The 21,385-nt window shown below is 47.0% G+C and overlaps 1 protein-coding gene across 1 annotated transcript in view; it reads right to left on the bottom strand.

Moving 5' to 3' along the window:
- The window catches only part of MAP2K1 (mitogen-activated protein kinase kinase 1), an 84,730-nt gene extending 64,050 nt beyond the window's left edge, over positions 1-20,680 (bottom strand). The window contains exon 1 of the mRNA XM_089665271.1: positions 20,503-20,680. Coding sequence (XP_089521397.1) covers positions 20,503-20,621 — 119 coding nt within the window. The 5' untranslated portion in view covers positions 20,622-20,680. The remainder of the gene's footprint in view (positions 1-20,502) is intronic.
- Positions 20,681-21,385: the final 705 nt, after the last annotated feature.

The raw sequence follows: 21,385 nt of genomic DNA, 5'->3' as shown, positions 1-21,385 counted from the left end.
TATTCCTCCCACTGACACCAATGATGGGGCACTATTCCTCCCACTGACACCAATGATGGGGCACTATTCCTCCCACTGACACCAATGATGGGGCACTATTCCTCCCACTGACACCAATGATGGGGCACTATTCCTCCCACTGACACCAATGATGGGGCACTATTCCTCCCACTGACACCAATGATGGGGCACTATTCCTCCCACTGACACCAATGATGGGGCACTATTCCTCCCACTGACACCAATGATGGGGCACTATTCCTCCCACTGACACCAATGATGGGGCACTATTCCTCCCACTGACACCAATGATGGGGCACTATTCCTCCCACTGACACCAATGATGGGGCACTATTCCTCCCACTGACACCAATGATGGGGCACTATTCCTCCCACTGACACCAATGATGGGGCACTATTCCTCCCACTGACACCAATGATGGGGCACTATTCCTCCCACTGACACCAATGATGGGGCACTATTCCTCCCACTGACACCAATGATGGGGCACTATTCCTCCCACTGACACCAATGATGGGGCACTATTCCTCCCACTGACACCAAAGATGGGGCACTATTCCTCCCACTGACACCAAAGATGGGGCACTATTCCTCCCACTGACACCAAAGATGGGGCACTATTCCTCCCACTGACACCAATGATGGGGCACTATTCCTCCCACTGACACCAATGATGGGGCACTATTCCTCCCACTGACACCAATGATGGGGCACTATTCCTCCCACTGACACCAATGATGGGGCACTATTCCTCCCACTGACACCAATGATGGGGCACTATTCCTCCCACTGACACCAATGATGGGGCACTATTCCTCCCACTGACACCAATGATGGGGCACTATTCCTCCCACTGACACCAATGATGGGGCACTATTCCTCCCACTGACACCAATGATGGGGCACTATTCCTCCCACTGACACCAATGATGGGGCACTATTCCTCCCACTGACACCAATGATGGGGCACTATTCCTCCCACTGACACCAATGATGGGGCACTATTCCTCCCACTGACACCAATGATGGGGCACTATTCCTCCCACTGACACCAATGATGGGGCACTATTCCTCCCACTGACACCAATGATGGGGCACTATTCCTCCCACTGACACCAATGATGGGGCACTATTCCTCCCACTGACACCAATGATGGGGCACTATTCCTCCCACTGACACCAATGATGGGGCACTATTCCTCCCACTGACACCAATGATGGGGCACTATTCCTCCCACTGACACCAATGATGGGGCACTATTCCTCCCACTGACACCAATGATGGGGCACTATTCCTCCCACTGACACCAATGATGGGGCACTATTCCTCCCACTGACACCAATGATGGGGCACTATTCCTCCCACTGACACCAATGATGGGGCACTATTCCTCCCACTGACACCAATGATGGGGCACTATTCCTCCCACTGACACCAATGATGGGGCACTATTCCTCCCACTGACACCAATGATGGGGCACTATTCCTCCCACTGACACCAATGATGGGGCACTATTCCTCCCACTGACACCAATGATGGGGCACTATTCCTCCCACTGACACCAATGATGGGGCACTATTCCTCCCACTGACACCAATCATGGGGCACTATTCCTCCCACTGACACCAATGATGGGGCACTATTCCTCCCACTGACACCAATGATGGGGCACTATTCCTCCCACTGATAGCAATGATGGGGCACTATTCCTCCCACTGATAGCAATGATGGGACACTATTCCTCCCACTGACACCAATGATGGGACACTATTCCTCCCACTGACACCAATGATGGGACACTATTCCTCCCACTGACACCAATGATGGGACACTATTCCTCCCACTGATACCAATGATGGGGCACTATTCCTCCCACTGACACCAATGATGGGGCACCATTCCTCCCACTGACACCAATGATGGGGCACCATTCCTCCCACTGACACCAATGATGGGGCACCATTCCTCCCACTGACACCAATGATGGGGCACTATTCCTCCCACTGACACCAATGATGGGGCACTATTCCCCCCACTGATACCAATGATGGGGCACTATTCCTCCCACTGATACCAATGATGGGGCACCATTCCTCCCACTGACACCAATGATGGGGCACCATTCCTCCCACTGACACCAATGATGGGGCACTATTCCTCCCACTGACACCAATGATGGGGCACTATTCCTCCCACTGATACCAGGGATTTTTCTGCTTCGACTGGCCACAGCCCTGACCCCCAAATAGGAACAAATATAAGGAAAGATTAGCTGAACTAAATTTATTTAATCTCTGAAGAGGAGATAAAGGGAGGATATGATCACTACGCCTAAATCCATAAGGGGGGGATATGATCTCCATGTACAAATCCATAAGGGGGGGGGGGATATGATCTCCATGTACAAATCCATAAGGGGGGGGGGGATATAATCTCCATGTATAATACATAAGGGGGGGGGGGGATATGATCTCCATGTATAATACATAAGGGGGGGGGGATATGATCTCCATGTACAAATCCATAAGGGGGGGGGATATGATCTTCATGTACAAATCCATAAGGGGGGGCATATGATCTTCATGTACAAATCCATAAGGGGGGGGGATATGATCTCCATGTACAAATCCATAAGGGGGGGGGGATATGATCTCCATGTACAAATCCATAAGGGGGATAAGGGGGGGGGGATATTATCTCCATGTACAAATCCATAAGGGGGATAAGGGGGGGGGGGATATGATCTCCATGTACAAATCCATAAGGGGGGGGGATATGATCTCCATGTACAAATCCATAAGGGGGGGGGATATGATCTCCATGTATAATACATAAGGGGGGGATATGATCTCCATGTATAATACATAAGGGGGGATATGATCTCCATGTATAATACATAAGGGGGGATATGACCTCCATGTATAATACATAAGGGGGGATATGACCTCCATGTATAATACATAAGGGGGGGATATGACCTCCATGTATAATACATAAGGGGGGGGATATGACCTCCATGTATAATACATAAGGGGGGGGATATGACCTCCATGTATAATACATAAGGGGGGGGATATGACCTCCATGTATAATACATAAGGGGGGGGATATGACCTCCATGTATAATACATAAGGGGGGATATGATCTCCATGTATAATACATAAGGGGGATATGATCTCCATGTATAATATATAAGGGGGGATATGATCACCATGTATAATACATAAGGGGGGATATGATCTCCATGTATAATACATAAGGGGGGATATGATCACCATGTATAATACATAAGGGGGGATATGATCTCCATGTATAATACATAAGTGGTCCTTATAGTGAACTCGGTGTAGAGGTCATCGCCTAGGTGGCTGGGACCGGAATTGATGTCTTTGCACATTATTTACAGGTATTTGGAAAATTAAAAACAATATATAATATAGAAACAGTATGAACAGAGGGACATTAAAAAAAGGGTGGAACTCCGTTTTAAGTAGCAGAGGGGGTTGTTAACCAGTTTCAGCTGCTTTGGTGTTAATGAAATTAACAGGTGCACTAGATGGGGAACTATGAGACAACCCCCAAAACAGGAATGGTTTTACAGGTGGAGACCACTGACATTTTTTTCCCTACTCATCTTTTCTGACTGTTTTTCATTAGTTTTGCATTTGGCTAGGGTCAGTGTTACTACTGGTAGCCAGAGGTGGACTGACAACTCATGGGGCCCCCGGGCAATAGGGGATCATGGGGCCCCTGTTTCCTTGCCCAAACTCAAAAAAGCCTATGAAAAAGGTACCAGGGGCATCTCATGGGGACCCCTACTGACCCCGGGCCCTCGGTCAATGCCCGAGTTTCCAAATGGTCAGTCCACCCCTGCTGGTAGCATGAGGCCATACCTGGACCCTACAGAGGTCGCACAGGCAGTCCAACTCCTCCAGGATGGCACATCAATACATACCATTGTAAGAAGGTTTGCTGTGTCTCCCAGCACAGTCTCAAGAGCATGGAGGAGATTCCAGGAGACAGGCAGTTACTCTAGGAGAGCTGGACAGGGTCATAGAAGGTGCTTAACCCATAAGCAGGACCGGTATCTGCTCCTTTGTGCAAGGAGGAACAAGTTGAGCACTGAGAGAGCCCTACAAAATGACCTCCAGCAGGCCACTGGTGTGAATGTCTCTGACCAATAAGAAACAGACTTCATGAGGGTGGCCTGAGGGCCCAACGTCCTCTAGTGGGCCCTCCCTGTGCTCACTGTCCGGCACCATAGAGCTCGATTGGCAGTTGACATTGAACACCAGAATTGGCAGGTCCACCACTGGCACCCTGTGCTTTTCACAGATGAGAGCAGGTTCCCCTTGAGCACATGTGACAGAAGTGAAAGGGTCTGGAGAAGCCGTGGAGAACGTTCTGCTGCCTGTAACATGGTTCAGCATGACTGTTTTGGTGGTGGGTCAGTGATGGTCTGGGGAGGCATATCCATGAAGGGACGCACAGACCTCTACAGGCTAGACAATGGCACCCTGACTGCCTGACTGGAACCATTGTCAGACCCTACACTGTTGCAGTGGGTCCTGGGTTCCTCCTGGTGCAGTGGGTCCTGGGTTCCTCCTGGTGCAGTGGGTCCTGGGTTCCTCCTGGTGCAGTGGGTCCTGGGTTCCTCCTGGTGCATAATAATGCCCGGCCTCATGTGGCGAGAGTATGCAGGCAGTTCCTGAAGGATGAAGGAAATGTCATTGAATGGCCCCCATGCTCGTCTGACAAAATCCAATAGAAGACCTCTGGGATGTCATGTTTCGGTCCATCCGACTCCGCAAGGTTGCACCTCAGACTGTCCAGGAGCTCAGTGATGCCCTGGTCCAGATCTGGGAGGAAATTCCCCAGGACACCATCCATCGTCTCATTAGGAGCATGCCCCGACGTTGTCAGGCATGCATACAAGCACGTGGGGGCCATACAAACTACTGAGGACCATTCTGAGTTGCTGCAATGACATCTCAGCAAAATGGATTCGCCTGCTGCATCATTTTTTTTCCACTTTGATTTTCGGGGTGTCTCTGAATTCAGTCCTCTGTAGGTTCATCATTTTCAGCAATTGATGGGGAATCCTTATGTTCCTAACACATTACCCCATCCATGTCAGTATAGAGATCCAGCAGGAGATTTGTCCCCATTGAGATGTGATGGGTTTTCAAAGTGTTCCATTATTTTTTTTTGACTGGATATTACTATTTATAGGTAAATAACATCAGAGATTGTTCATCCAGGAAATATCTGATTGCCTTCTGGGGAATCAGGATGGAAATGTTTTCCCCCACTGGAGCAGAATGGACCATGCTTTATTGGGGTTTTGCCTTCCTCTAGCGCAGTGGTTCTCAACCCTCCTAATGCCGCGACCCTTTAGTACAGTTCCTTATGTTGTGGTGACCCCCAACCATAAAATTATTTTCATGGTTAGTTCATAACTGTAATTTTGCTACTATTATGAATCGTAATGTAAATATCTTACCTCCAATACTGCTGCTTTCAACACAGCAGCTGCTTTCAACACAGCAGCTGCTTTCAACACAGCAGCTGCTTTCAACACATGTGTGACTGGTCCACATAAGTACATTATGGCGCCAACCCTGTCACATACACTTGTATTTGTATGGGGTGTATGTGATGGGGTTGGCGCGATGTCATCACGCCGGGTACTCGTATGTGGGCGTATCTGCATGTGGGCGGACCCGCCTGGTAACGGATAGAGCAGCGGTGTCTCGGTTCCTAAGACCATCGCAAATATGTGTTTTCGGATGGTCTTAGGCAACCCCTGTGAAAGGGTCGTTCGACCCCCAAAGGGGTCGCGACCCACAGGTTGAGAACCGCTGCTCTAGAGCAACTGTGTAAGTATATATGTGTGTGTTTGATTGGGTAAATGGAGGTTTTCTATTGGTTGGACCAGATGGACTCGTGTCTTCTCATCTTATGTAACTATGTACCAATTGCCTCCCAGCAGATGAGCACACGGGCCCCTTTAAATGTATCTCGGTTTTGAAATCTGTTACACGGCCAAGAAGAGAAAAAAAAAAAAAAAGAAGAAGTGCAATGTGCGTGCTGCTTGGAGAACAGCCAGATGTCAGACGTGTTGTGTTAAGAAAGACGGCTTCATGTATAAAGAAGATCTCATTCCATTTTCTGATGCAATGAAGACCAACAACATAGAACAGATTCCAACACAATGATCGGGGAGAACAGGGGCACGAAGACAGCAAGGAACAAGTTGCGTTTCCTCCCAACGTAGACATTTTAGAACATACTGGAAGTCATTGCAAACAATGTTACCGCCTTTACCCCAGAGAAAACAGGAACAATCCTCCCGCTGTACAGGCCCTGGGGTCAAATATCATTTGAGACAAAGTCCTCAACGTAAAGAGGAACTCCAGACTTACTATTAAAAACATTTTTAAGTCTTAACTGTCCTTAAGACGGGGGGGGCAGACCAGCTTGAGAACCTGTCACAAAAAATAAAATCCATAAAGTAGGGGACTTATCACCATGTGATGACAATTAAGTTTAGTTAGAAAATAAAAAATTTTACAAAAAAAGTTACACTCAAGCACCTAAAATCCCCCCGCAAAAAATGTTGAGCCCCCCACATATACTCATGTATGAATGTAAATGGAAAATATAGGGTACAAAAGCTTGTCGCCATTTCACGGGCACAAGCAATCCTAAGCCTTGACATGTTGGATATCTATTTTCTCGGTGCAACCTAATCTTTTATACTTTTCCAAATACTAAAACTGGAGCAATCAGAATCTGGTGCAGCTGTGTATGGTACCCAAGTGGTTTGATTTCTATGCAGAGCTGCTCCAGATTTTGTACCATGCAGATTTATTAATAATAGTGTTTAGGAGCTCTAAAATAATTGTAGTTTTTTTTTTTTCACTGAACGGTTGCATTTTGCTCCTCCCACACTCGCCTCCAGGACTTCTCCAGAGCCTCTCCAATCCTCTGTAACTCCCTACCCCGGTTAGCTCCTACCCTGTCCACCTTTAGACAATCCTTGAAACCTAATTTATTCAGGGAAGCCTACCTCACCTCCACCTAAGAACTGTACTTGAGTGACCTTCATCAGATCATCCCCCGCAGCTATTACCTTTTGTACCAACTCCCTCTCCTTTTAGATTGTAAGCTCCATGAGCAGGGCCCTCCGATTCCTTTTTGTATCGAACTGTATTGTAATTGTACTGTGCCCCCTTATATTGTAAAGTGCTGCGTAAAATGCCGGCGCAACATAAATCCGGCATAATAATAATTGTAAAAATAATTAAAAAAAATAAATAAAAAAATTCGGAACTACCACTATTTTATTCTCTAGGGCGTTTACTTTCAGAAAATATATAATGCTTTGGGGTGGGGGGAGATTAGGTAATCTTCAGGCCTAGAATTATTATTTTTTTTTTAACTTGCAAAAATGACTCGCCATTGCCTATATACGTGGTATAGATTTAGAAATAAATATACGTGAAAGTCTTGGTGCCGGAGCTCATCTTTAATCATTCTACTGTAGAGGGTATAAAACAGCAAGAAAGGCAGGACAGGTGCTCAAAGCAAGACGTACCCTACGGAGACGGCTGGAATAGTGATAATTAAAGCCCTTTTAATTAGAGAGTAGAGGAGTCATGTCAGCCTGCCCTCTCAGCTGCTCAGAACACCCCGTGGGATTTACCAAAAGGGGAGGGGACAGCACGGGTGCAAAGAAATAAAATATTACCTCCACAAGAGGAGATATGACGGTCTGCACAAAGTTCACCTCCCATAGATTTTATTATACTCCATCACTGAGGACTAGAACACAGGCAGCTCAGAATTAACGATCCTAGAGAAGCGATAGGACGCTCAGATCGAGAAATATACGGATGGCAGTGCTGGCATGTATTAGGAGGGATGGGCAGGGGAGGCGGAACGGATCAGCTAGTTAAGCGCTTACTGGTAAATCTATTGGGAGAGAGAGAAAGAGGGAGAGGGAGAGGGGGGGAGGGGAGGGAGGGAGAGAGGGGAGGGAGAGAGGGGGGAGAGAGGGGAGGGAGAGAGGGGGGGAGAGAGGGGGAGGGAGAGGGGGAGGGGGGGAGGGGGGAGGGGGGGGAGAGGGGGAGGGGGGGAGGGAGAGGAGAGGGGGGGGGAGGGAGAGGGAGAGGGGGGAGGGGGGGAGAAGAGGGAGGGGGAAGAGAGGAGGGGGGGAAGGGGGGGGGGGAAGAGAGGGGGGGGAAGAGAGGGGGGGGGGAAGAGAGGGGGGGGGAAGAGAGGGGGGGGGAAGAGAGGGGGGGGGGAAGAGGGGGGGGGAAGAGGGGGGGGGGAAGAGGGGGGGGGAAGAGGGGGGGGAAGAGAGGGGGGAAGAGAGGGGGGGGGGAAGAGAGGGGGGGGGGGAAGAGAGGGGGGGGAAGAGAGGGGGGGGGAAGAGAGGGGGGGGGAAGAGAGGGGGGGGGGAGAGGGGAGGGGGGGGAGAGGGGAGGGGGGGAAGAGAGAGGGGGGGAAGAGAGGAGGGGGGGAAGAGAGGGGGGGGGAACGTTGAAAGGGGGGGAACGTTGAAAGGGGGGGAACGTTGAAAGGGGGGGACGTTGAAAGGGGGGACGTTGAAAGGGGAAAGGGGGAAAAAAGAGGAGAAGGGAGAGGAGAGCAGAGAAAAGAGAGCAGAGAAAAGAGAGAAGAGAGGGGAGAGACATGGGTGAGACAAATTACCATCCAAACATCAACATGACAAACACCAGCAATAGTCAAGATAACTCCAATAATTTGGGAAATCACAAATTATCATCAAACCACAAGAACAGGCAACATCCTGAAATTGTTCTAAAAATATATTCAAATGGCAAATATCTTAACACTTAATGGCTCTTCCCAGAACAAGAGTCACCAAAATCCACTGCCCCACCATTGAACAGGCATCAGAAGTCCTCAGTGATCCATATTTCATTAACCCCAAACATACCATCATACATACAGGCACAAACAACATCCAGGGACAACAGGAAATTAACAACGAAATACTACTAACAGAGACTGCACAACAAAAATTTCCACAATCCAAAGTAATAATGTCTTCCCTTCTTCCAAGGAAGGACATATCAAACAATATAATCCAGCAAATCAACACAGAACTGGCAGATAAAGCCAGGCCAAATCCTCCTGGAAACCTGGACCCGAGCACTGGATGAACCACTAGCACCTACTGGCTATAGGGAATTCTCTGTCGCCACATGAAAGGATAGAAACATCAAACAGGGTCGATGCTCTGGAGTAAGGAATACTAGTCTGGTATAAGGAGAAGCTACATGAAAACATCAATGCAATCAAAAAAAGGAGAGAGCCACATCTGGCTAAGAATAAGCAACTCCATCCTCACCTCTCAATCTGACATCTACAGTGTGCCTACATTGCCCCACCAGAGTCCCCATATTTCAGACCAGATATCTAGGAGATCTTACCAAGTGAGGTTGTCAACTTCCAAACCCTAAGACAAGTGCTCATCCTTGGAGACCTCAATGCTAGGACAGGAAGGGAAAAGGACCATACAAGTTCTGAAGGCAACACATACATTCTGCGCCCTGCAAGTTACTGTCATGAACTGACACAGATACAAAGAAACCGCTATGACAGAATAGCCAATAAAAATGGAAGAAAACTGCTGAATCTATGTCGCAGTCTGGGGCTCTACATCCTCCATGGCCGCACCAAGAGAGACTCTCTGGGAAGATACGCATTAGACTCCCATGTAGGCAGCAGTGTGGTAGACTATGCCATCACAGACATGAACCCTGCACTCATCAATGCCTTTACAGTCACTCCACAAACACACCTATCAGACCACAGCCAACTACTGCTATATATTAAATCTTCAAAATAAACATCTCCAAAACTCCACCGGACTTCTCTCTGCAACCTGCCACCATCATTTAAATGGTCTAAAGAGTCTACCACAAAATACATAGAGGTAACTGACAGACCTGACATCAAAAAACAGCTTGAAACCTTCCAAAACAACACCTATGAGGTAAGCCCACGAGGTGTGAACCAGGCAGCAAAAGATCTCCACAAAATATTACACACAATTGCAGAAAAAGCCCAGCTGAGAACGGGCTACCACAAAAAAACATCCAACAAACAATCCATTAAATGGTTTGACAAAGAATGCAAAGCATTGAGGAACACCTTACAGACTGTCTCAAATAAACACAGAGACCCCAACAACACTGACCTAAGGATAGCCCATGGCACCCTACAGAAAAAATGCAAACAAACCCTTAAAAAGAAAAAACAAACACTCATCTCCAACAACCAGTTAAAAGAGGCACTTCAGGAAAATGCTTTCTGGGAGATATGGAAACATATTGGCACAGCACCCAGCAAAAATAACCCCCACATCCAAAATGGTGACACCTGGCTCAACCACTTTAAGAACCTCTACAAAGATATTCCAGAAGAGGCGCCAACTATGGAACAAAAAGGCATCATCAAAAGACTAAATGATATGGAGAAAAAAAATCAAGGACTTTCAAAGCCCCCTGGATGTGTCGATTACACTACATGAAATAATGGAGAAAATTCAACAAGTGCAAACCAAAAAAAGCCAGCGAAATGGATGGAATCCTGCCAGAGATGATTAAACACGGCTCCCCAGATATACATGATGCAATATGTAAAGTTTTCTACCTGGTCCTGAGTGCTGGTCACTACCCCCAATAATGGAACCAAGAGTGGAGACCACTATGATCCAGCCAACTACAGAGGAATATGTGTCAGCAGCACACTGGGGAAACTATTCAACAGTATCCTCCAAAAAAAAAAAAAGGATCCTCAACTTCCTGATGCAACACAATGTCCTCAGTAGAAGCCAGGCAGGTTTCATGCCAAACCACCGCACTACAGACCACATCTACACTCTGCTTCATCATCTCATCAAGAACCATGTCCACAATATAAAACATGGAAAGATATTTGCCTGTTTTGTGGACTTAAAGAAGGCCTTTGACTATGGCACCCAGGCCTGTTCCTGAAACTATTAGAGTGGAATAGAAGGGAAAACATATGACGTCATCAAGAGTTCAGATACCAAGAACATCTGCAGTGTAAAGGTCAATGGGGAAAGAACAGGGCACTTCCGGCAGGCCCTTGGAGTCAGACAGGGCTGAAGCCTAAGTCCAACCCTCTTCAATATCTACATCAATGAACTGGCTGCAGCTCTAGAATCCTCCCCAGCACATGGACTGGCTCTACGTGACACCAAGGTGAAGTTCTGCTGTTCCTGCTGTATGCGGAAGACCTCCTACTACTGTTACCAACAGAGAAAGGCCTACAAGACAGCCTGGAAGTGCAGGAGAAATACAGTGCCAAATGGGCACTACCTATCAATTCAAATAAAACAAAACTCATGGTGTTCCAAAGGAAGAACACAAAACCAACTAAGGGACCTGTACATTAAACAAATGCACTCTTGATGAATCCCACAGCTACACATACCTTGGCCTTATTTATTTCAGGTACTTATATAGCACCATCAATTTACACCGCGCTTTACATATATATTGTACATTCACATCAGTCCCTAACCCTCAAGGGGCGTACAATCTAAGGTCCCCAACTCACATTCATACATACACATACTAGGGCCAATTTAGACAGGAGCCAGTTAACCTACCAGCATGTCTTTGGAGTGTAGGAGGAAACTGCAGTACCTGGAGGAAACCCACGCAGGCACAGGGAGAACATGCAAACTCCAGGCAGGTGGTGCCGTGGTTGGGATTCGAACCAACAACCTTAGTGCTGCCAGGCGGAAGGGCTAACCATTAAGCCACTGTGCTGCCCCCCAGGCCTTGACATTAACCAATCCGGAAGTTTCAAGCCAGCCATAGAAGCCCTGAAAGACAAGGCATGCAGCAGAGCCTTGTACGCCACCAGGAGACAGCTGTACCACCTAAAACCACCAGTAAGAGTCTGGCTTAGAAATTTTTAAGCGTTATCACCCCAATCCTTTATGGAAGTGAAGTTTGGGGTCCTGTCACCTACCCAGACCAATCCAAATGGGACTCCAGCCCACCAGAAATATTTCACTTGGAATTCTACAAGCACCTCCCCCAAGTCCATTGGAGCACCTCCAACAGTGCTTGCCAATCTGAGCTGGGCAGATTTCCTTTGCTTCTCGCTTTACAGAAGAGGGCGCAATCATACTGGGGCCATCTAAAAAAACATCAGATCCTAACTCATACCACCATAAGGCCCTACTGACCAATAAGGACAAGTCAAAACCATGTGGCCTGCAACAATTCATCAGCGCCTTGTGTATCCCAAACGCCCAACAACCTGGCCAGACAAAACCTCAAATAAAAAACATAATGAATGATTCCCAAGAAAAATATGTTGAGAAATGAAATAGCAAACTCAAGGAAACGGTTTGCCAGTGGTGTGACCAGGGGGTCCTGGAGGATGAGGACCATTTCCTGCTACAGTGCCCTAACTACTCATCATTGATGGACACTCACTTCCAGAGACTCTCCACTCCAGGGTAGGACTGACAACTCATGGGGCCCCCAGGCAATAGGGGATCATGGGGCCCCTGTGTCCTTGACCACATTCAAATCACACCCAAAAAAGCCTATAAAAAAGGTACCAGGGGCATTTCATGGGGCCCTCTAATGACCCCGGGCCCTCGGGCAGTGCCCGAGTGCTCAAATGGTCGGTATACCCCTGCTCCACTCTCATCCCGGACTTCACTTCTATAGAAGAGAGGAGGAAGCTCCATATTCTACTGTGAGAAGAGGAGCCAATGGTGGAAATAGATGCACAATATGTGACAGCATGCCACATATTCAAAAACAGAAATCACTGAGTTGAAAAAGGGACACCCCCCCCCCCCCGTGTCACTATTTTGTTGAACCCCCTTTTGCTTCAATTCCAGCCTTTAGTCTGTTGGGATTTGTCTCTACTAACTTTGCACATCTAGACTTTGCGATATTCTCCCGCTCTTCTTTGCAGAACTGCTCAAGTTCCATTAAATTTGATGGTGACCATTTGTGGACGGCAGTCTTCAAGTCATTCCACAGATTTTCAGTGGGGTTGAAGTCTGGGCTCTGACTAGGCCATGCAAAGACATTCACCTTCAACCACTGTGGGCTTTGGCTGATTGTCATGTTGGAAGGTAAACCTTCTTCCCATTGACAACTTTCTGACAGAGGGTAGCAGATTTTCCCCTAGAACGTGATGGTACTTTGCCCCAACCATTTTTCCTTCTATCCTGACAAGTGCTCCAGTCTCTGCTGCAGAAACCCCCCATAACAGGATATCACCCCCCTCAATAAGAGGATATTCCCCCCCCTCCATGCTGTACTGTAGAATGGTGGGATTTGGATGGGGAGCTGGATTGGATTTCCACCAATTATATCATTTAGTGCTGAGGCCAAATCATTCCATTTCAGTCTCATCTAACCAGAGCACCTTCTTCCATGTGGCCTCAGAATCTTCAAGGAGCATTTTGGCAAAGCTCGGTAGTGACTGCATTTGGTCTTTCTTGAGGAGCGGCATTTTTCTTGCACCCCTCCCATACAAGCCCCATTTGTGGAGGATTTGTGATCTTGTTGTCACATACACACCATGACCACTCTTTGTCATCAATTCCTGACACGGCTTCAGAGTTGCTGGAGGCCTCTTGGTGCCTCTCTGACCTGTTTCCTCCTGGCTCTTTCATCCAGTTTGGAGCGATGTCCTGATCCAAGGAGGGTCTGTGTTCTACCAAATACCTTCCGCTTCTTAAAGGATAAGTTCACCTTTCAACAAAAATAATAAATGCACTTTTTTTGCAGGTAAAAAAAAAAAGTGCATTTATTTATTTTGTCTGCAGGAGCCTGGAAAGTATTGCATCAGCGATCAGTAGATTGCTGGTGCCATGCAGGTCTCCTGCAGACCTGCCAGAATATCTGCTTGCCATACGGGGTGTATGGAATGTATGGGCTGTACAGGCAAGCAGATATACTGACAGGAAGAATCAGTGAACTACCACGATGCTCCACAGCACCATGGTAGTTCATTGAGGACCAGGGGCGGACTGACAACTCATGAGGCCCCCCAGGCAATAGGGGATCATGGGGCCCCTGTGTCCTTGCCCACACTCAAAGCACACCCAAAAAAGCCTATAAAAAGGTACCAGGGACATATCCTGGGGCCCCCTACTGACCCCGGGCCCTCGAATGGTCAGTCCGCCCCTGTTGAGGACTACAAGCTGACAGCCGCTAAGGCTGTCAGGACTTGTAGTCACTCATTCACAGAAGACTGTGAATGAGTGATGCTGCTGTGTGGGCGGAGCCCTGCATGGCCACCTTTTTTTCAAATTTGACAGCTAGCGAGAGGGGAGAAGATCCCCCGCTAGCTGTCAAAGCGGGGATCGGAGGGGAGCGGGGGCAGGTCAGATCATAACATGTTGCACCCTGAATATGGGTGTGACATGTAACATGTTACGAAAGGTGAACTGTTCCTTTAATAATAGACTTCACTCTGCTTCTAGGCATTGAAAAAGCCTTTGATATGTTTTTGTATCCATCTCCTGACTTGTGCCTGTCCACAACTTTATCCCAGAGATCTTCTGACAGTGCCTTGCCATCCATCGTTGATTGTTTGCTTCAGTTGCACTACCGGGACTGAAATACTCCAGGAAAGCACTTTTCAAGCGAAGCCAATCAAAATGATCACAGCTGAAAGTCAGACAGCTTTGTGTGTTATTAAGAAGGTGATTAGCTACACTTGATTGTGTTTACAAGCAGGGGCAGACTGACAACTCATGGGGCCCACGGGCAATAGGGGATCATGGGGCCCCTGTGTCCTCGCCCACACCCAAAAAAGCCTATGAAAAAGCCAACGAAAGGTACCAGGGGCATCTCAAGGCGCCCCCTACTGACCCCGGACCCTCGGGGAGTGCTCGAATGATTAGTCCGCCCCTGCTTACAAGTCATTTTTAGGAGGGGGGGGGGTGACCCTTTCTCCAACTTAACGATTCTGTTTTTTTTTTTTTTCTGACATGTTGGTGTTATATCTTTCACTTGGATGTTATAAGTTGCACTAAGCAAATACAGCTGAATAAAACAAAAACTGTGTCTGTCTTCATTTCAGGCTGCAAAGCAACAAAATGTGAGTATTTTTTTTATTGCAGATATTTATATAGTGCTGATAATTTACATAGCGCTTTACCTATTGTACATTCACATCATTCCATGCCCTCAAGGAGCGTACAAGAGATCCCTATCTCACAACCATACTAGGGACAATTAGACAAAAGTCAATTAACCTACCAGCATGTCTTTTGAAATGTGGGAGGAAACCAGAGCACAGGGAGAACATGCAGGTTAAATATCCTGGGTGGAATTCGAACCAAGGATCCCAATGCTGCGTGGCAAGAGTGCTAAGCCACTGTGCTGCATATATATACATACATTTGAATGTAACAAAAACATTATATAATAAATAAAATAAAAAAATATATTTTTATTTTTTCCCCCTCTCTTTTGAGGGGGGGGTGGTTGTTCGTTATATTATATATAAATTTATTTTACTTCCCCCGTCCCCCTTTTTTTTTTTTTGAGGGGGGGTTGTTTGTTTTATTAACCACCGGCCAACCGTGCTATAGCCAAAAGATGGCTACAGCACCGTCGGCTAGTTTTGGAAGGGTATCCATCAGAGCTGCCCTTTACCATGTGATCAGCTGTGTCCAATCACAGCTGACCACAGCATAACAGGAAATGTCGGTTATTGGCAGTCCTCTCCTTACAATGACAGCGCGTGGCGAGAGGATGCAAAGAGGGGACCATCTGCACTGATGATCAGTGTTTGTCCTGATTATCAGTGCAGCCTCATCAGCGCACATCAGTGAAGGAAAAGAAAAAAAAAATCATTTAAACTTTATAACATACATATACATACACTAAAGATGCCATGTGAATATAAAAATTGTATACCATGATACTATAGTCTTTAATCAACCTATTCAAGACTATAATCTATATATAAATAATTTATGTATATAGTGCTATATATATGTATTTTTTTAGATTTTGTAAAAATGTATATATATATACATATATATACATATATACATACATATACAAAATAGGAAAAAAATTATAATAAATAATATACATTATATATATATTTATTTTTTTTATTATTATTATTTTTTCCTATTTTGTTTATATATATATATATATATATATATATATATTTTTTTTTTTTTTTTAATTATAATTTTTTTCCTATTTTGTTATATATATATATATATATATCAAAATAGGAAAAAAAATATAATAATAAAAATATATATATATATTTTTTTATTATTATTATAATTTTTTCCTATTTTGTTATATATATATATATATATATATATATATAACAAAATAGGAAAAAATTATAATAAAAAAATATATATTTTTTTTATTTATTATTATTATAATTTTTTCCTATTTTGTTATATAATTAAAAAAAAAAAAATATATATATATATATATATATATATATTTTTTTTTTTTTTTTTTTTTTTTAAATAATTTTTTTTCCTATTTTGAGATATATATATATATATATATATATATATATATATATATATATATATATATATATATATATATATATATATATATATATATACACATATACACACACACACACAAAATAGGATAAAAATTATAATTAAAAAAAAATATATATATATATATTATTTTTTTTCTATTGTGTAATATAAATATTTATTCTATTTTGTACTTTATATTCTCTCTCAGATCAGTCCTCGGCCTGTAGAATGGCGGGGTTTGGACTGCAGACAAATCAGAACTGGGCAGATGACCAGTTTCACTGGATCGCCGGCAACACCAAACCATTTCTGATGATGGTAAGACAGGCAGAGCGCAGGAAAGCGGCACTTGGCGGCTATGTGGCGTTCTGCAGATTTCCATCTACAAGATTTCGGTATCTCTGGCCTCCAGTGGCCCAGCCCAGCGTGTCTAAACATTGCAAACCTGTAGCTGGGACCCGGGGAGGGAGGGGGAGGCGCATGGTGCACATTCCTGACATGTCCCAGAGATTGCTCACCTTCCAGACACACCCAGGACTGGGGGGGGGGGCGCCCGTTATGTATTATATACTGCACCCTGCACCCGTCCATCCTTCATAGGACTTCATCTCAGGGATCAGATTTTCTGTCTCCTCTCCTGGAATCCTATCTGTCCATTTACCAGAAATAAAATCCAGCCCATTACCGGTCTGGTCCATATCTGGAGACGGTCAATAACGGACGCTCCCTAAATCCCATCCAATACAAAGCCGCCAGACACCATTCAGCGCGACGCTCGGCCAGGGATGGACTGACAACTCATGGGGCCCCCGGACAATAGGAAATCATGGGGCCCCCGGACAATAGGAAATCATGGGGCCCTTGCGCTCGGCGCACAGCGACTACAGATGCATTGAAAGCCAAAAGACAACAAAGTAACATTTTGCAACATTAGTTTCCTTTTTTATATTTTTGTTCCCTCCCTTACTTTCATCTGGTGATCCTGCGAACAGTGGCAGGTTCACAAGTGCAGCTGAGGGGAGAGTGCAGCTCGAGGAGGGGGGGGGGATTGGGGTAGTAAAACTGGGCAGTTGAGCCGTGTTTTTACCATCGCCAATCACCCGCCTGAACAAGGGCACGCAGAAGCTCACGTGCCACAAGGAACTACACAGCAATGTTGCATTCATCAAGTGTCACTGCTGCAGACGGCGAACCCTGCAACTCCATGCAATGCACGCAGCTGCAGCGCGGTGGTGTTGCCTCTGAAGTGCCCTCTGAAAAGTGACCCACTGTGCATCACTTTTCAGAGGTGAGGCACACATGTGAAGGAGCCCGAACACATACAGGTTCCTCTCACATCGGCGGGAGCTCCAGGTAAGTCTACAGGCAGGTGAATGTGCGTCCGTTCACATTCGTGTTCATCCGCACTGCCGTTCCCCCCCAATGTTCTCACTTCCAATGCAGGGCTTTGGGCTCTGCATTGGCCATGATGACATCGAAGGATCTGGGTCCACCAGAACACATGGAAGAAGATGCCGGGGGGGGGATGTAAAGTTGACCGTACATGGTGTCGCCGTACACAATGTGGAGGATGACCCTTGAGGCTCATTTACACGTGCAACACCCTCTGATCAGTGATTTGCGGTTTGGATCACTTTTCAAAGAGCGATCGGACTGCAGATCGGTGCTCAGAGGTGTTTGACGGGCGAGGTGATGTCAGATCCTCGCAGATCGATTGTAAATGCCGCACCACCTTGCGCACAACTGCATGCCTTGCACGGCCCCACAGAGCTCCACGAGTCGCAGAGGGAGGCGGCAGGACGCTCACATTTTTGCTGCAGCTGCAAAGCGTGGAATTGTGGGCGTGGCACGTGTACAGCTGTGAGCAGTTGATTGTCAGTGTTCAGGAGGGTGGTCAGGGGGTGAGACCCCCCCCCAATATCTGTATTACTGACCATGGAGGTGGATGGGGGGTGTCACTGGCAATCCCGACACCTATATTATTATTTGCTGCACAGGCAGGGAGGTGTCACCCCATAGGGATGTCCAGGACAGTGGGCGGGGGATGTCACTGTCCTGCTGTAGGGTGTCACTGGAAAAGTCACCTCATAGAAATGGCAGGGAGGAAGGGGTGTCACTGGCTATGATTGAGGGAGACAAGGTGACACATGAGTCCATGCATCAAGTGTTACCCCCCCCCCCCACACCAATCCCCAGTAATGTCAGGATTGGGGATACCAGGAAATGCAACAGGACCCCCAATTCCTGGGGGGGGTGTACAGAGATAACACAGCTCCCTCATTAACCCCCCCCCCCCAATGTCTATATTATTATTTGCTGTAGATGGGAGATGTCACCCCATAGGGATGTCAGCATCTTATTGAGGTGACGCCATGCATTGAATGTCAACCCCCCCCCCTCCCCCAATCACTGGGAATGTCAGGACTGGGGACACGAGGAAATGCATGACCCCCCAATTCCTGGGGTGCACAGAGATAACACAGCTCCATCTGACCCCCCCCCCATGTATATATCAATATGTGCTGCAGACAGGAGATAACACTCCATAGAGATGAATAGGGATGTCCATGACGGTGGGGGGGATGGGGAGGGTGTCACTGACAATCCCCCCCTAAAGTCTGTATTATTATATGCTGCAGGCAGGGAGAGATCACCCCATTGTGGGTTTATGCATCAGGCGTCACCCCTCCTCCCCTCCCCAGGAATGTCAGGAGTGGGGACAGCAGGAAATGCAAAAGGACCCCCCTAATTCCTGGGGTGCACAGAGATAACACAGCTCCTTCTTACAGACCCCCCCCCGCCCCCAAATGTCTATATTATTTGCTGCAGACAGGGAGATGTCACCCCATAGGGATTTCCATATCTGTGGTGGGGGGGTGTCACTGTCTGCAGATGACACTGTCACCCCCCCCCATGTATATATACATTTTCCTTGCAGGTGGGAGATGTCACTCCATAGGGATGTCCATGACGGTGGGGGGGGGGGAGGGGAGATGCCACTGGCAGAATCTTGAAGAGATAAGGTGACACCTGAGGAGTCCATGCATCAAGTGTCCCCCCTCCCCTCCTCCAAACCCCAGGAATGTCAGGAGTGGGGACACCAGGAAATGCAACAGGACCCCCAATTCCTGGGATGCAGCGATAACACTCCATTTGTAAGCCCCCCCCCTTCCCCCACTCACGTCTATGTTAATATCTGCTGCAGGCAGAAGGTGTCACCCCATAGGAATGAATAGGAATATCCATGGTAGTGGGTGGGGAATGGGGGGGGGGTCACTGTCTTGCAGATGTCACTTTCAGCCCCCCCATGAATTATTTGCTGCAGGCAAGGGGATGTCACCCCCATAAGGATGTCCATGGTGGGGGGTGGGGGATGGGGGGGGGGTGTCTGTGATTGCTGCACACAAGGTGACACCTGAAGAGTCCATGCATCAAGTGGCCCCCCACCCAATCCTCCGGAATGTCAGAACCGGGACACCAGGAAATGCAACAGGACCCCCAATTCCTGGGGGAGGTGTACAGAGATAAGAGCCCCCCTAAAACTCCAAAATGAATATATTTATATTTGCTGCAGTCAGAAGGTGTCACCCCATAGGGATGAATAGGGATGTCCATGGTAGTGGGTGGGGGATGGGGTGTCACTGCCCTGCAGATGTCACTGTCAACCCCCCCCCCCCCCCCCATGTATTATTTGCTGCAAGCAGGGGGATGTCACCCCCATAAGGATGTCCATGGTGGGGGATGGGGGGGGTGTCTGTGATTGGTGGAGACAAGGTGACACCTGAGGAGTCCATGCATCAAGTGTTCCCCCTCCCCTCCTCCAATCCCCAGGAATGTCAGGAGTGGGGACACCAGAGATAGGGGTCTCCCCTTAAAGCCCCCCGACACTTACTCTGCAATGGGGGTCCCGTTGACTGCCGTGCCATCCGGGGTGGGGTTCAGCTGGATGGGAAGCGGCTTCTTCTTCGGCATTTTGTGTCCTGAGGCCGCCTGGCTGCTCCCTGACTGCATAGAGCGCTGATCCCGATCCTCCTCCAGTCACTGCATCCGGGGGGCGGGGACTAGCGCGCTACATTGTATCTCTGCTAGCAGCAGCCAATGGGAGGACACGCCCGGACAGACAGAGGGACCTCGGAAATACGTCACACCAGCCTGAGCCACAGAGAGCTTCCAGCACCCCCTAACGGCCGGCCGAGGGATGGTCAGTCCCATCAGACACAGTGGAGGAAACCTTCTACTCCGCTGATTGGAATTGTTACAATGTTACCATCAATGCAACAAGAAATGATACAGGAAATAAATACAAAACATCCCACCATGAATGAATACAAACATCCCACCATGAATGAATACAAAACATCCCACCATGAATGAATACAAACATCCCACCATGAATGAATACAAACATCCCACCATGAATGAATACAAAACATCCCACCATGAATGAATACAAACATCCCACCATGAATGAACACAAAACATCCCACCAAGAATGAACACAAAACATCCCACCATGAATGAATACAAACATCCCACCATGAATGAACACAAAACATCCCACCAAGAATGAATACAAAGCATCCCACCAAGAATGAACACAAAACATCCCACCAAGAATGAACACAAAACATCCCACCATGAATGAATACAAACATCCCACCATGAATGAATACAAAACATCCCACCAAGAATGAATACAAAACATCCCACCAAGAATGAACACAAAGCATCCCACCAAAAATAAATACAAAAAAAACATCCCACCATGAATGAAT

Source organism: Staurois parvus, unplaced genomic scaffold (genome assembly GCF_062004578.1).
Source record: "Staurois parvus isolate SC_StPar_1 unplaced genomic scaffold, SC_StPar_1.0 ptg002170l, whole genome shotgun sequence".
In the NCBI taxonomy this organism is placed as follows: domain Eukaryota; kingdom Metazoa; phylum Chordata; class Amphibia; order Anura; family Ranidae; genus Staurois; species Staurois parvus.
Note: the sequence above shows the minus strand (reverse complement) of the source record. Positions and strands in the feature narration are given on the sequence as shown.